Source organism: Silene latifolia, chromosome 8 (assembly GCF_048544455.1).
Source record: "Silene latifolia isolate original U9 population chromosome 8, ASM4854445v1, whole genome shotgun sequence".
Taxonomy (NCBI): domain Eukaryota; kingdom Viridiplantae; phylum Streptophyta; class Magnoliopsida; order Caryophyllales; family Caryophyllaceae; genus Silene; species Silene latifolia.
In genome coordinates this window covers 110597309-110614076 of record NC_133533.1, presented here as the reverse complement: position 1 = coordinate 110614076, position 16768 = coordinate 110597309, and the positions used below count along the sequence as shown (strand labels likewise).

The window sequence follows — 16768 nt, the reverse complement described above, 5'->3', positions numbered from 1 at the left end:
TAAACTAAACATCGTCAAACATGATCATGTCATGATTGCCATTAACAAAGTCTATACTAGCAAATCACAAGACTTAGTTCGTGTAAATTCAGAGCCCCGGAATTATTTGTCAAACATGATTAACAAATGACAAATTAAGACCAACTCAAAATACTTGAAATGCATCATCAAAAACATATGTTACGGTTGGGATCATCAACAAAAGCATTGTATTTCAATGGTGTAATTAAATATAGGAGTATAATACACACCAAAGACCATGCAACAAGACAAAGTCATTCATGACAGCAATTTAGCATTGAGATTAAAAACATTAGATGTTTAAACAATGCACAAAAAGAAACTTGAAAGCAATACTCATCTGTTTCTCATGTCATTCCACGTTACCCATCAACAGTAACAAAACCTTGTATTGTTGGGGTTGTTTGAAGTTCTGTTGCCCACATTTGATTAGTGATATAAATCATCGTTACTTATCATCCATTAATCCAACCGTTAATGCAAAGTCACCAAATGTTGGAAAAAATTCCGAATGATAAGGAAGACGGACCGGTACAATAATAAAACCACCTGGAAATTTGTTGGAGAGTCGCGTAATAAATCAGCTCTCCTCAAGACGATTCACGCCCTCCAAATATTGCAGGGAGTTAACAGCGCGTCGTCCCCAGGATAAAACCCCAACTAAAATAATACTCTCTTATCTGCGTATAAGAGAGGAGAAGCTCACACACAAGGAACACTTGACAATTTGTAAAAACTTTGGAAGAATGTTAGCTTTTTTATGTAAAGACAACCGTATATTTTCTTATGCATTTGTATATTCACAACTCACTCCCATATTTATATAAGCTCCACCATTAAAACGTCAAACAAAGACGTTATTCAAAGAATCAAAATAAATCATCTAATTTAAAGCCAAAAGACGTTAGCATAACAATTTAAATAGTGTAGTAAAGCACTAATAATTACACATTACAAAGTTGCCCATTGATAAATAACGGATAAACACAAAAGCTTGCAACTAGAAAAGATTCTTTAAAAACCATGCATTAAAAAATTACGGTTTCACCATATTTCAAAATTAAATGATAATATTTACCATGTAAATGTCTTTGACTAGTAATAAAAACAATAAGATTTATAATCTTTTAAAACCGATAATATTATATATTATTTTGTTAAAATATATAACATTCCCCCACTTATTTTAACAAAAAAACTAACTCACAAATGTCACAAGATATCACGCATCATAGAGGTGGCTCCGCCTTTAAACCTCTACTAGTGTTTTGGTTAGCCTCGTACTAGAATCAAAGTGGCACCGCCTTCAAACTTTGACTTCTCAAAGGCACGTAGGAAACCTCACACACATGATATCTTAAGTGTTCCAAGCTTCAAAGGTCTGCACGTTATGGCCATGTGCACAATCCTGGTATTCATGAGTGTATTTAGAGAATGTGCCCCCATTCTCACAGAAGCGGCCTCACTCCAACACTCATATAGGTGACCCATCAAGAATGCACTCGTGGCCAAGCATTCCGCCCACACGAGCTATGGGTCATTAAGAGCAAAGCCAAAAACAATATTAATCAAATTTCTCATATAAAAATGCACTTTGCTCAACCTTGTCAATGCCACAAGTATACATGCCTGCACCATAGGGAGGGACATAAGAAATAATAATCATCATTATATAAAATATATACATAGGCATGTCACCCGTCACCATATGATTCGTTTTTCCCTTTGTAGGGTATCCTCATACATGACTAAACTCATCTTTGGGCAAAAGTCCCATCCCCCTCGATGCTTTCCAAATTTTCTCTCTAGCTAGAGCTTTAGTCAATTGATCAGCTATATTCTCTTCTGATCGTACATGGCTAACATTTATAGCGCCATTGGACAAATGTCCTCTCACAATACCATGCATCCGTCTAACAGATCGGGATTTACCATTATAGTACAAACTATGTACTGCCAATAGTGCAAAGATCTTGTCACAATGAAGTAAAATAGGAGGCACTTTGGTCTATCCCACATAGGAATATCATGTAATAAATTACGCAACCAATTTGCTTCATCACTAGCATTTGACAAAGCTATCAACTCTGCCTCCATAGTAGAATGAGATATAATTGTTTGCTTTTTTGATCGCCAACTCACTGCACCGCCACCTATCAAAAACACAAAGCCACTGGTAGACATGGTGTCTCCGGCTAAAGAATTCCAACGTCAAGTATAACCTTCAAGTATAGGAGGGTGCCTTTTATACATAATACCATAGTTAATAGTTTTCTTTAAATAACTCATTAAGCGTTCAATTGCAAACCAATGTTCATGACACGGTCTACTAGTAAAACGACTTAACACACCAACGGCATAACTAATATCGGGTCTAGTAGTGTCAGCAGCATATCTCAAACTACCAATAATTCTAGAGTATTCTTTCTGATTTATCACATCATAGTCATTCATGGTAGGATATAATTGAATATGAGAATCAAAAGGAGAATTTCTTGGTTTACAATCAAAGTAATTAAATTTTTTCAACATTTTTTCTACATAGTGAGATTGATCGAGAAAAATTCCATTAGAACACTTATGAATTTTCATACCAAGAATTACACTAGCTTCTCCCATATCTTTCATGTCAAAATGTTTACAAAGCATTTTCTTAGTATCTACTATAATTGTCATGTTAGTACCAAAAATGAGAAGATCATCCACATATAAACAGATTATCACACTATCTTTAAAAACTCTTTTATAATAAACACACTTATCACTCTCATTAGCATAAAAACCATTGGTCAAAACACAATCATCAAATTTTTTATGCCATTGTTTCGGAGCTTGTTTTAACCCATATAAAGATCTTGTTAGTTTACATACTTTATTTTCCAAGCCAGGTTGTACAAAACCTTCAGGTTGTTCCATGTAAATTTCCTCATCTAAATCCCCATTTAAAAATGCAGTTTTTACATCCATTTGATAAATAAAAAGGTTATGAACAGCTGCAACCGCAATCAGAGTCCTAATAGAAGAAATTTTAGCAACCGGAGAATAAGTATCGAAAAAATCAATATCTTCCTTTTGTCTAAAACCTTTAATAACAAGTCTAGCTTTAAATTTTTCAATACTACCATCTGGTTTCCTTTTCCTTCTAAGTACCCATTTATTTCCAATAGGTTTGCATCCGGGTGGTAAATCAACTAAAACCCAAGTATTATTAGACATCAAAGAGTCCATCTCATCATTCACAGCCTCTCTCCAAAAATTAGCATCAGGTGATGAAAAAGCTTCGACAAGGGAATTAGGTTCATTATCTATCATGCATATAATATTGTCCTCAAAAAGATAACTGTCTTCTACATAATGAAGCTCAAAATCAGGGCCAAAATCTTTTGCAACTCTAGGTCTTTTACTCCTTCTTAAGTCCTTTTCTTGTACTAGTTCACGTGTAACTGATGGTCTAGGATCGCTCACAAAGTTTTCGTTAGAAACTTTATCACCCCCACTATTTGCAAAAGGAAATTTATCTTCATGAAAAATAGCATCTAATGACTCAATAACAACATTATTTTCCAAATCCAAAAATCTATAAGCTTTACTATTATAAGAGTAACCAATAAAAGCACATCTAGTAGCTCTAATTCCTAACTTGTGAATTTTAGGATCGGTCTTTCGAACATAAACCAAACAACCCCAAATACGAAAATAACTAATGTTGGGTTTATAACCTTTCCATAATTCAAATGGTGTTAGTAAAGTCTTTTTCCGAGGTATTCTATTCATCACATAATTACCTGTCAAAATAGCTTCTCCCCATAGGTTTTTAGGTGCACTAGCATGTACCAACATAGAATTAGTCAAACCAATTAATGTTCTATTTTTCCTCTCCGCTACGCCATTTGACTCGGGTGAATAAGGTGGGGTCACTTCATGAACTATTCCTAAAGATTTTATATAATCTATTAACCCCAAAGAAGCATACTCTAATCCTCTATCACTACGAAAACATTTTATTTTCCTTTCAAAACGATTCTCAACTTCACTTATAAAGGTTTTTAGCCTATCAAAAGCGTCACTCTTATTTTTCATCAAGTAAACATAAGTAAACTTTGAATAGTCGTCTATAAAGGTTATAAAATATCTTTGTCCACCTCGTGTTAATATTCCTTCAAACTCACATATATCGGTGTGTATAAGTTCTAAAAATTGAGTACTTCTATAAACATTATTGTGAGGTTTTTTAGTGATCTTAGTCATACTACAAATTTCACATTGCACAAATTTATTTACTAGGTTTGGTATTAATCCTATGTGACTCATGTCTTTGATATATTTACTATTAACATGACATAAACGAGCATGCCAAACATTAACACAATTCACGATATAAACCGAACCATCAACAATTTTATTCATCTCAACATTCAATTTGAACATACCATCACAAGCATAGCCTTTGCCAACAAACATATTATTCTTAGTGATAGAATAATTATCGGACTTGAACACTTGCTCAAAACCTGCCTTGTTGAGGAGATAGCCAGAAACAAGATTCTTCCGAATTTGAGGAGTATGGAGAACATCCTTCAAGGTCAAAACTTTACCGGAAGTGAATTTAAGTTCAACATCACCAATACCAAGAACTTTAGTAGTGTGTGAATCACCTAAAAGTATTTTCCTATCGGAATCAACAGGATTATAACTTTTAAACCAATTTCGATCATGACACACATGTTTTGAGGCTCCCGTATCAATCCACCAACCATCATAATTTTCCACCATATTAATTTCAGTCACCATAGCAACCAAAGGTTCCTCTATCATATTAGCTTGTGAGGTGGTTGCCTTTTTCTTATTATTACAAAATTTAGCAATATGACCATATTTTCCACACTCAAAACATTGTGGTTTGATGGATTGATTATTATTGTTATTACCATTGAATTTGTTATTATTATTGCCAAAAGAGTTAGAACGAAAATGGTGACCATTATTATTATTATTAGTATGCCTAAAATTATTAGTATTATTATTCTTAAAATGGTTTTGGTTATTAGTGTGATTACGAAAATTATTTTTAAAAGACTTTCCTTTAGGTTTGAACTTACCACCATTTTTATTAAAGTTATGACCTTTATGGATGTCCTCGTTAGTAGTAATAAAATTTACCTTCGCCGACTCACCATTACCATTGTTAGAGACATTGTCTCTCTTAAGAGACTCTTCCTCAACTCGGATTCTTGTAATTAGATCAATGACGGTCAAATCACTTTGCTTGCGACGTAGATTCTTTTGGAACTCCCCCCATGATGGAGGTAGCTTGTCTATTATTGCCGCAACTTGCATTTGTTCATCAACGGCGACGCCTTCGGATTGTATGTCATGTACACATTTTTGCAACTCTTGTGTTTGTGTCACCACTGATTTGTTATCCACCATTTTAAAATTGAAAAACCTGCTACAAGCAAACTTTTTTGCACCGGCTTCCTCCGTGTCATATTTTTTTCTGCAAAGCTTTCCAAATCTTTTTTGCAGTAGAATAAAAGCTAGCATAGTAGTCATAAAGCTCGTCAGAAAGACAATTAAGAAGATAATTCCTACAATCCTCCTCATCATTTTTCCACTTCTCAACTTCCTTTTCATGTTTTTCAAGTTCTTCTTTGGTCATATTACTTATGTCTTTTTTAGTAGGATCTTTAGCGGTTAAAATCCACACTACCTTCATAAGTTTTAGATAGAACAATACCTTCTTTGACCAACGCTTAAAATGCTCACCCGTGAACTTGAAAGGTTTGTTAAAGTCGGTTGGAGTGGAAGTAGGTAATGGAGTCGCCATGGGATCCATGAATCGTCTTGAGATTGTTGGAAAAAATTCCGAATGATAAGGAAGACGGACCGGTACAATAATAAAACCACCTGGAAATTTGTTGGAGAGTCGCGTAATAAATCAGCTCTCCTCAAGACGATTCACGCCCTCCAAATATTGCAGGGAGTTAACAGCGCGTCGTCCCCAGGATAAAACCCCAACTAAAATAATACTCTCTTATCTGCGTATAAGAGAGGAGAAGCTCACACACAAGGAACACTTGACAATTTGTAAAAACTTTGGAAGAATGTTAGCTTTTTTATGTAAAGACAACCGTATATTTTCTTATGCATTTGTATATTCACAACTCACTCCCATATTTATATAAGCTCCACCATTAAAACGTCAAACAAAGACGTTATTCAAAGAATCAAAATAAATCATCTAATTTAAAGCCAAAAGACGTTAGCATAACAATTTAAATAGTGTAGTAAAGCACTAATAATTACACATTACAAAGTTGCCCATTGATAAATAACGGATAAACACAAAAGCTTGCAACTAGAAAAGATTCTTTAAAAACCATGCATTAAAAAATTACGGTTTCACCATATTTCAAAATTAAATGATAATATTTACCATGTAAATGTCTTTGACTAGTAATAAAAACAATAAGATTTATAATCTTTTAAAACCGATAATATTATATATTATTTTGTTAAAATATATAACACCAAATAAATCCACGAACCCCAACTTGCAAAGGTCCTTTATTTTCCAACGTTGATATCGTCTCGTGCGTATCAATTCCGTCATTATCACAAACGAAAAATACTCTTTAAGAATATTTTCTTCATTGTCATTTCCATAATTAACATTCGTCATCTTGAAAGATTTCGATAATTGTTCTATTAGATTGTTAGAAAATTGAGTATGCACGAAACAGGAATTGACAATAATAAACCACACCGAATCGCTATGCTTTTCTAATACAACAATTCGACCCTTACTTTAGTGCCTGGGTTGTATTGAACTTTCTATTGAGATAAGACGGTGCCCTCTGACTGATTTTTGGCACACAAAAACAGAGACGTAATATAGAAGTATTTTGTTGTAGAATGTTATATGTTCTTTGATGCAGTAGAAGATTTTGTTTATACTGTAACTTTTTACTTCTCTTCCCTTTGTCTATTTATAATGACAAAACAGGGTATAGGGAGATGTATTTCTGAAGAGTTACAACTCTTCAGAAATTCCGGGTACAATTAATTAAAAATCCGAGTAGTGAGACCCCCTTCATAGTTATTCGAACCGAAAACTATACCGTAATCCCGTAAATAATTAAGCGAGTGTACACTCCGTACTTCCCGAACTCGCATTACATTATTTAGAAATTACCCATCTATGAACCAATCTTAATTACGCCAAATGAACCGGTAATTACTCTTAAATCACCAACAGTTACATGGATTACTTGGTTTGTATGGTAATGACGCGTATAGCAATATGTTCATTGTCAGAATGTCAGGCTCATCTCAGAAACGATTGATTTACATTTTGTCGGCATTAGTAAATAATGAATATGAATGATGATTTTGTCATTATTATTATGGTTTAGTTTATAATTAATTCAAGTTAACTTTAATTAAATTTCGTAAAGTTAAACTAAGTTTAGGGCTTCAACCCTTCACTTTGGTTACGGGTAATATGTCTGATACTACGGTCTTCTGACACTCCGAATTTCCAACAGTTCATTTTAGTCCAAAATAGAGGGAGAATAGTATAAGGGGAATTGTATTGATAATGGTTGTCGGTTTACATGATTATGGTGAGAGTATTTATAATACCTCTCATCTTAGAACCTTAACCCTAATTTGGCTAACCTTAATGGTAGCCGGGCATAGTATAGGCCCATTCTCCTAATACGTATCCTTTCCCCAAAATAGTTGTATCGCATCCCACACTTGCGAACGAGTTGTAGTAACATGCATGCATGGTCAAATACTCAAATGCACATTTTCTTCTAATGTTCTGTAATCATGGTTATTTAATTAACAACTTGCTAGTTTTTAGTAGCCAATTTCAGTAGACAACTTACTCATGTGTCCTATAATTTGTCATTGGAGTTGTTTCAATTAGATGACAATAATCTGTTATGGATAACCGTTGATGTGGAACTGTGGAAGTTAGCAATGCTGGCCTAAGATGACAATTTTGCATAGGAAGGCGACCTAGACGAAAGACGATGAGACATAGTCGAGCATACAAATGAATAATCCATATACAATATTGACGGCTCAAAGACGAATGGTTACTTGGACGTTGTTGTTCATCCTATACACTAACTCATGCTTCACTTCACATGGTAATGAATCAAATTTGTTGACCAAAGGTATCAAGATATCTGTAATAAGATGTTTTCCTAGGGAACCTTTCTATCACGCGTATTTTGGGTACAAACTAGGAAATATTTTGAACTAGAAACATGTATTAAAATTGAAATGACGCGGTCCAACCAGAATATCACATAAGAATTGCATTAATTTCAAAACTTTACCCAAATTAGTAGAGTGGTTGGAGTATTTAGGATTGCATTAATTTCAAAACTTTACCCAAATTAGTAGGGGTTGTTGGAGTAATTATTTTTCTTTTTTTTACGCGGACTTGTTAGAGTAATTATAAAAATGCATATAATATAGGATAATGATAGAGCGTCACCGGGTAACGCTGAGATTGAATGTCACCCTCTCACCTCACATGCATCCTTTATTGAAGGGGTCCCCATTTATTCCATGTGACAGAGTGACGCCGAGATTGGGTGTCAGAGCCTATATTCCTATAACGTCAACTCATTTTCCTACAATATAACATCACCTCCCTTATATTTTTATTTTCATATCTCACTCAAGAACCTAACATCTCCAAATCCATTTACTTACAACAAAACTCTCCCCTATTACAAAGGAAGTACAAGTCCTGCTGCTCAAACTCAAATATTTTCCGCAGCAAATCTCGCTTGTGACCGTGACCAACTTACATCCTATTTTTCCTACCTAAACTTGATCCATGGTGATCCCAACCCTACCTTCCGATATAATCACCAATATCCTCAGTCGATTACCATCCAAAACCCTAATTCGCTTCAAATCCGTCTCCAAACAATGGTATTCAATAATCAATTCCCCCTATTTCATCAATCTCCATCTATCTCAAACCCTAATTTCCGACAATTACCCCAATCTAATCACCTGCAAAGATACCCTCTTCTCCTCCCCAATTTCCGACAATTACCCTCACAAAAACCGTTTTGTCCAACGAATCCTTGGTTCTATCAATGGCGTCCTTTCCCTCTTCTCCTCCTCCTCCTCAATTTCAGACGATCATACTAACCCTAATTTCCACTTTTCCAAGCTCGATCACCATTACAAACACCGCTTTTTCCGAATCCTTGGTTCCATCAATGGCGTCCTTTGCATTTCATTATCTGACCATCGTTCTGTCGTTTTGTGTAACCCTTCTACCAAAACGCATCATTTAATCCCACCTTTTACCCCTTCTCCTTATACAAACCTTCAATGCCAAGAAATTAAGGAAAGCCCAGGACACGATGGCAACCCAGTTAATATTCTTTTCAACATTGTCGTTTACGGGTTCGGGTTTGATTCGGTTACGAGGGATTATAAGCCGGTGAGGATGATTGAGACTCGTGAGGATAACGTGACGGTGTATCGCGAATCGAGTGTGTATAGTTTGAAAAATGATTCATGGAAATGTGTAAATGATCAAACATTGTTAGGGCAATTTTTTCTTCAGAAAGATAGGGTGGTGTTTGTTAATGAGGTTTTGCATTTTATTGTAGTTGATACTACTGATCATAAGCTTAAGATTAAATGCTTTAATCTTAAAACCGAGACTTTCTCAATTTTCGACCTTCCTATGATGCTAGATGATAGGTTTAGTTTGATGATGAGCAGCTATTTTAGGGAATTAGGTGGGTGTTTCAGTGTGTTTGTGAACTATCAAAAATTTCTTGAGGGTTTAGAACAAGCCGATTTGTGGGTAATGAAAGAGTATGGAAATGAGGAGTCTTGGTTTAGGTTGTTTTGTATTAGTGACCCGGCTATGCTTTATGGGTTTTCCCGTGTAAGATCCTGTGTAAGAGCTGTTGTTTACTCGAAAGATAAGAAACGGGTTTTGCTCGAATTCAACAATGGTTCGTCGTTCTGTTGGTATTCTTGGGGTAACAACACATTTGAGAGAATTACAGTTCATGGGTGGCCTTATGGTGATTATGCTGAACCTTATAAATCCTGTTTTACATGGACCTTTTTGGATAGTCTTGTTTTGTTAGGGAAGGATAAGTCAGTAGGCAAAAATCGTGCCAAAGAAGAAAAAAACAAGTAATGTTTATGATTGGGTTAATATGATTGTTATTCTTTGTTATTAGATGCATTATATTATTTCATTATGAATTCTTAACGTTCACTAGTTTTTACGATATAAATCATGTGTGATATCTATGTGAAGACTGGCAACTGTGGTTAGTTGTTTACATATTAGGCCACGATTATAAGGGTTCATTCAAGGGTCCGGGCCAAAGACCAAACCTCATCGCGCAATTTGATTCAGACCGGATTATACTTTATTTGGTTCGGTCCACGTTTCCACCTATTTACACAAGTTTGGTTTTTGGTCTAGTCGTAGTCGTGGACCGCGAACTGGACTATGAACAAAACTGTTGTAACGGAAATCTTTAAAACTGTATGACTTGTTAAAATATTTCTCGTAGTATGGTAAATATTACTTGGTTATATACTCACTCTGACTCGGTCATTTGTTTACCTATACTTTTGACACAAAAATCAAGAAAACGGAAACATCATTTGAGAGTAGTGTTATTAGATGACAAGTGGACATTAATAAAATTAGATGATCAAATAACACATTAGAGGCATGCCTAATCAGAAAGATAAACAAATGAATGAGACACCCTAAAATAAAAATGGTATACAAATTACCATGACAACGGGAGTATTGTTTTGACATTTCTATTAATCTAGGTAATATAAATTAAAGTAATCGTTGAAATAATAAAGTAACAAGCAATATATTATCTGGTTTATTTACTCCGGTACAGGGTCAAGTATTTTACCCATGTTTGGTTTTCGTTCCACTAATTTGGTATGATTTCGGACCCATAGACACGCCTAGAACTGAAAGGACCCAACTCGAACTCAAGTAAACCCGATGTATAACACATTTTTCTAAGTCCTGTTACTCGACCGAATAGGGCTTACTCGGTCGAGTAATGCGTCCTGTGTTTCTGGTCAGGCTACTGTCCAGGAATACTCGGCCGAGTATGGTAATACTCAGCCGAGTATGCTCCATACTAGACCGAGTATCCGGTATGAGGAGAATTATTTCCACGGTTTCATTAAAGATGATTAGAGTTATAAATTACGTTTAACAGTTTCACTTTTCACTTTTATCAAAACCTAAAACATTCTACGTACTCTAATCATCTATAATATCTCCCAAGATCTTGTTCGTTCGTGAGTCCTTGTGCATGTCTCTCTTGCGTCGATTGTGTCGGTAAATAATTAGTCTTATACCTTTTGTCCGTTTCGTCTTTTAGGGTTTTACCTAGTATTGCAAATGGGGGAAAAGGGATGAATGCATGTTATATATAATTGTATTGTATGGTTGTTGTTAGGTGGAGGATTTGTAGAAGAGCAATTCTAGCTTCGTTTGTTGACTCGTAATCGAATCTGTGCTAAGGTAGAGTTTTCCTACTCAGTGAATGTATAATTGATTTAAGTTGTGATATTGTGATTTAATTGATATGATAAGTATTGTTGTTGATTGTATTCTTAATTGTTAGAGTTGTGGTGGATTGATGATGATTGCGAGGTGCGTCAACGGCTGAGTGGAGTCACTTGCGGGAGTGGCTTCACGCCCTTGATTCGCCCCTTGTGGAACTCGCCACAAGAGGGGATGTGCACATTAAGGAACATGGGTTGTTGCTCGTTGTGATGAGCGGGGCTTAGGTGGGCAAGGTTGCGGTCCCCCACTGGCAGGACTACACACCTAAGGGTGTAGTCATTATTGGGACATGATTGGGAATGGAGAGTGTTGGGCCCAGAATTACCCTGCCTGACCTGACAAAGGCCAGGCGATGATCAAAACTAAGATTCAAGCAAAAGACACCAGAAATCAAGCACTAACTGGATATGGACAGGTATCAAGCAGGAGTTGATACAAGACAGGCAATAAATAACCACCAGCCTGAAAGGAGAACACAACATGCACAAGAAAAGGGCTGCAGGCAACAACCAAGCTGTTCATATATCCTCCCTACAAACAAGGAAGACCAATTCAGAAGGAAAAGATATAGGGAATAGTCAAAGGCAACGGTTAAATGGACGACAACCACTCCCGGGTAAATAGGGCACAAGCCCTATTTACCAGGAAACCCTAAACGACAGAAAGGGGAGACTTGGGAAGCTAGTATAAATTGAAGAGAAGAAAAAACAGAAAGGACATTCAACACACTCTCACTCTTACTTCCACTCTTGTATTCTTAAGCAATAGCCTTGCCTATTACGCCTGATATACGGATACTCTGTCAGGCTATCTAAGATCATAATAACAATCACTCCTGGCTTGGTGCCCGTGGTTTTTTCCCTTATTCCCGGGGTTTTTCCACGTATAAAATCTTTGTGTCTTTATTTATCGTTTGTTTATTTAGTTAACAAAACTAGTCAGGCAAGTTATTTGAGTTAGATCACCCTACTTTAAATCCCCTGGCAGGGCGTTCTCAGTTACCAAAATCCCTGCCAAAACAATTGGCGCCCACCGTGGGGCATCTAGCTCATAAATAATCAAAACCCATTACCAAATAACACAAAAACTTAAGAAATGGCAGGAGATAGCATTGAACAACAACTGGCTGCCGCCCAACAACAATTGTTGAAAATAGAACAGCCGAAACAGAAAATGGCCCAGGCTGAAGCAGAAGTTGCAAAATTAAAAGAGAAATAATCCAGCCTGAAACTAAAGTTGGGAGAAAAAGTTTCAGGATCAAAGTTGAAAGTTCAGCCTGGCACACCATTCTCTTCAATCATCAGGAACATTGATTTCTCCAATTTTGGCACTCCTACTCCACCAAAGTCCAAAGTAGGAGAAGAAACAGACTCAGAAGAATTCCAAAATGAAGAAACCTCACCAGATCAAACCAACACATCAATCATGATGGCTATGCTCCAGGAAATACAAACCTCCATGAAAGATTTGAAAAGATTCCTGGAGTTCCTACCCCAATTGAAGAAGCAAATCCAGAAAGTTATGCTGATTCACCCTTTGTGGATGAAATAACAAAGATAGACCTGCCAAATAAATTTATGGTTCCCTCAATGAGAATCTATGATGGTATCACAGATCCACAAAATCATGTTGCCTACTACAAGCAAAGGATGTTGGCAGCATCTATTCCCAGTAAACTACGTCAAGTCTGCATGTGTAAAGGATTTGGAACAACCCTGAACGGACCTGCCTTGCAATGGTACATAAACCTACCAAATGGAAGCATCAAGTCCTTTGCTGACCTGGTCAACTCTTTCAACCATCAGTTTGCCATCAGCAGGGAACTAAAGAAGAGATCTAGTGACTTATACAGGATCAAGCAAACGCCTGGAGAGTCAGTTAGATCTTACATGACAAGATTCAACAAGGAAAAGGTCTCAATCCCCAGATGTGATGTTGGAACAGCCGTGGAAGCTTTCAGGCAAGGGTTACCCCTGGATAGTGACTTCTACGATGCAATGACCATGAAGCCCTGTCGCACCTTTGAAGATGTTCAGGCGTTGGCCATAGGCTACATTCGGCTGGAAGAAGATAAAGGCTACAAGGCAGACAACACTGACAGCAATTCAGGATATGACAAAGTCAACATGAAAAGTTCCAACCACAGAGGAAGCAGTTCCAGGCCATCTCCTTACACAAGGCCTGACAGATCTGAAGTCAACTATACACATGAACAACGAGGTAATTCCTATACTTATCCTCCTATCCAAGAATATAACTTCATTGTTGACATTGCAGGACTAATCAAGAGACTTGACCATATGGGAGACATTGTCAAGTGGCCAAAGAAGTCAGACAACCACAACTCAAGGAAGGATACTACATGGTGGTGTCACTACAAAAAAAAGGTTCCATTGCGACGGAGCCCTTGCGACGGACACATAGTCCGTAGCAAATAATTTACTGCGACGGACCTTGCGATGGATCCCACATTCTGCGACGGACTTGCGATGGATATTCCGTAGCAGCCAAATCTCCTAGACCGCCAAATTTTCTGACATAGCGGGAAACTGTAGATACCTCATTTCTGCACCTCCCGCAAACCACCCGGTGATGATTGGGCCGCATGTTTGATACGCGGAACGATTTGTGACAGTTCGTAAGATTATCGTCAAGTGATTGCTCAAATATTAAATGTCGACCTCTTAGTTGTCATCTACGTCCCGATACGGTCGTTTTGGCAGTAATTAGAGTACATTCGGAGTCCGGGTCAAAAACCGTCTCCATTTTCTGATAACTGTTAAATCCCGAGTCGGAATATTCTGGAATGTTCCGAATATTTCTATTCCATATTTCATAAATTTTATCTTTTGCCAAATAATATCCCGTAATATTCATAAGATAGTCGAATTATTTCCGTCCTACCATAACTCAAACGCGGAAATCTTTCTTCAGCAGGAGGAAACCTCCTGGGAATAGACGCAAGCAGTCGCGCCTCTTCCAAGAGACGCATGGGCTGCGCGCCTTTTTCCCAGTGCCCTTCTTTGCATGTCTTACGTATCTTTTTCATATCTTTCCGAGATTCACTTCCAAAGAGTCTCCGAAACCCTATTCCTTCACGTGATTAGTATAAATAGGAGCCTTCGTTCCTCATATTTCTCACGCGAGTGTCCGCCCTTCTCTTCTCCCTTTGCATTCTAGACTTTGTTCTTACTAATTGGCGCCTACGTGCTTGAACATTCGACCACGTAAGCTCGGATCTTTCCGGGTACCAGCCTCTCCGTTGCATGACCGACCAATTTGACCAACTACACTCAATCAACTTAATTAATCAATCGTTTTCCTCTTACGAGGGCACTCTTTTTGCATTCGCGTCGAGCATTCACTAGTCGATATCTTAGTTCATCTCGTTTCGTCAACATGTAAGTCTGAGGGTGTATAATCCTTATTTATTTATCGTATTTCATTTATCGTATCACCATTGTAAGATTTATGTCGAAAACACCATTAAAACCGATTTTTAAAACCGTGTTTAAAACTCGTTTTTGCGGATTTCGAAAATGAGACGTCGAGAAAAAGACGCAAAGAATCGCTGCGCCTCTTGAAGGAGCGCGATTCTGCTGCGCCTCTTCGTGAGGCCGCCAGATTCGCTTCTTTTCTTCTTCCTCGTCCTCTGTAATTCGCTTCTTTTTTATTTGTTATTTGTTCGTCCGTTAATTCTTTGATATAATCGTCACTGATAATTCACATGTATATTGTATCATATGATTCATCATTCATTAGCATGTCTTAATCGTCACAAATCCGACTTAAATCCTAAGTAATTCATATTTGCGAGTTTTCGTCATTAAATTCAAACCCGGATTTTAGAGATTCAATTTGTTCATATTGAGTTCCTGGAATTCGTCATTGATATAGTTTTCATCTGCTTATTCACATACTCGTTGTATATCCGTCGTATTTAGCCTAATTGACTTATTTCAACAGAGGACTCATTAATGTTTTCATCATAATTTCATGTAATTAATTCATTTACATCCGTACCATTCATGTTTATCGCTTTTATGACCATCATTCACATGTAATTAACCTGTTAATCACTTTCATCCGAGTAAATATCATCAATTAGTCCTTTAAATCACCAATCGACATTAACGGCTTGCAATTACGGCTTCACAGCCAGAACTGAGCCAGGGAACAGACGCAGCGTCTGCTGCGCCTATTCCAAAGGACACAGCTCTGCTGCGCCTGTTCCTGGCTGAGTTCTGTCCCTGAACTCCATTTCTGCCTTGACCTAGTTTAATTAGTTTACGTATTAATTAACTATTATCCGTAATATCACGCTAATTCCTGTTCGTAATTCTTTCTTTCATTTCTTTTTCTCAAACCATCCGTTTTAAAGGTATTTTCGACATAAATCGCCTATCCGTTGTAATTAATGTAGTTTTCATTATTGTATTTCTTTTGTTGTATTTCTTTTATTGTTTGTATGTTTCCACATGTAAATCGTCATTAAATCCAACTTCGACCCAATTGTATGCCAAATTACGTGTCAACCGACTTAGTCTAAATGTTCACATGCTAGGATTAAAACTTGGATGTTGCATTGCATGCATATAGCCGACGATATATCGAGTATGAATAACTTCCCTAATCATTAGTAGAGGCCGCTATCGAGGCGGGCGGGACTAGGTGTTCGATCAAAAGAGCTTCCTAATACGTACCCTCACCCCTTACTCCAGATCTCCGTGAGCACCCGTGTTCATTGGCATCCACGAGAGTCATTCTAGACATAGAATGCTAAGGGTAACGATTGCTTAGTGTTCATGTCACTACTTTGTGTCTTGACATGACACGAGGTATTCGAACGGTTCCAATTTCCCATAAAAATTGGTGGCGACTCCATACAAAATGCAAACGCTTGTTTTTCGACCTTCACCAAGCGCCCCCGTGGGCGGCCCGCTGTCCACGTTTGGCGACTCATTGGGGATAATACACTTACGTGTAGCAAGGGTGAAACTTGAACAAGGTTAGGGAATAAGTTTGTACAAGACAATTGTCGGTTTTCATAACTCGGTCTTCCTAGATCGTTTATTCGGCCTTCCTAGGCCCAACCCAACCCATCCGACCAATCGTCCCGTCTAAACG

The 16768-nt window shown here is 37.2% G+C and overlaps 1 protein-coding gene across 1 annotated transcript; it reads left to right on the top strand.

Moving 5' to 3' along the window:
- The first annotated feature begins 8743 nt into the window (after window positions 1–8743).
- Window positions 8744–10265, top strand: LOC141595862 (F-box protein CPR1-like). The gene has a single exon (XM_074415811.1). The coding sequence runs from the start codon at window positions 8885–8887 to the stop codon at window positions 10220–10222; it is 1338 nt and encodes a 445-aa protein (XP_074271912.1). The 5' UTR covers window positions 8744–8884; the 3' UTR covers window positions 10223–10265.
- The last annotated feature ends 6503 nt before the right edge of the window (window positions 10266–16768 follow it).

Bases quoted from the DNA above. Each gene is read 5' to 3' on its own strand.
- LOC141595862 (XM_074415811.1), top strand. From the start codon at position 8,885: ATGGTGATCCCAACCCTACCTTCCGATATAATCACCAATATCCTCAGT.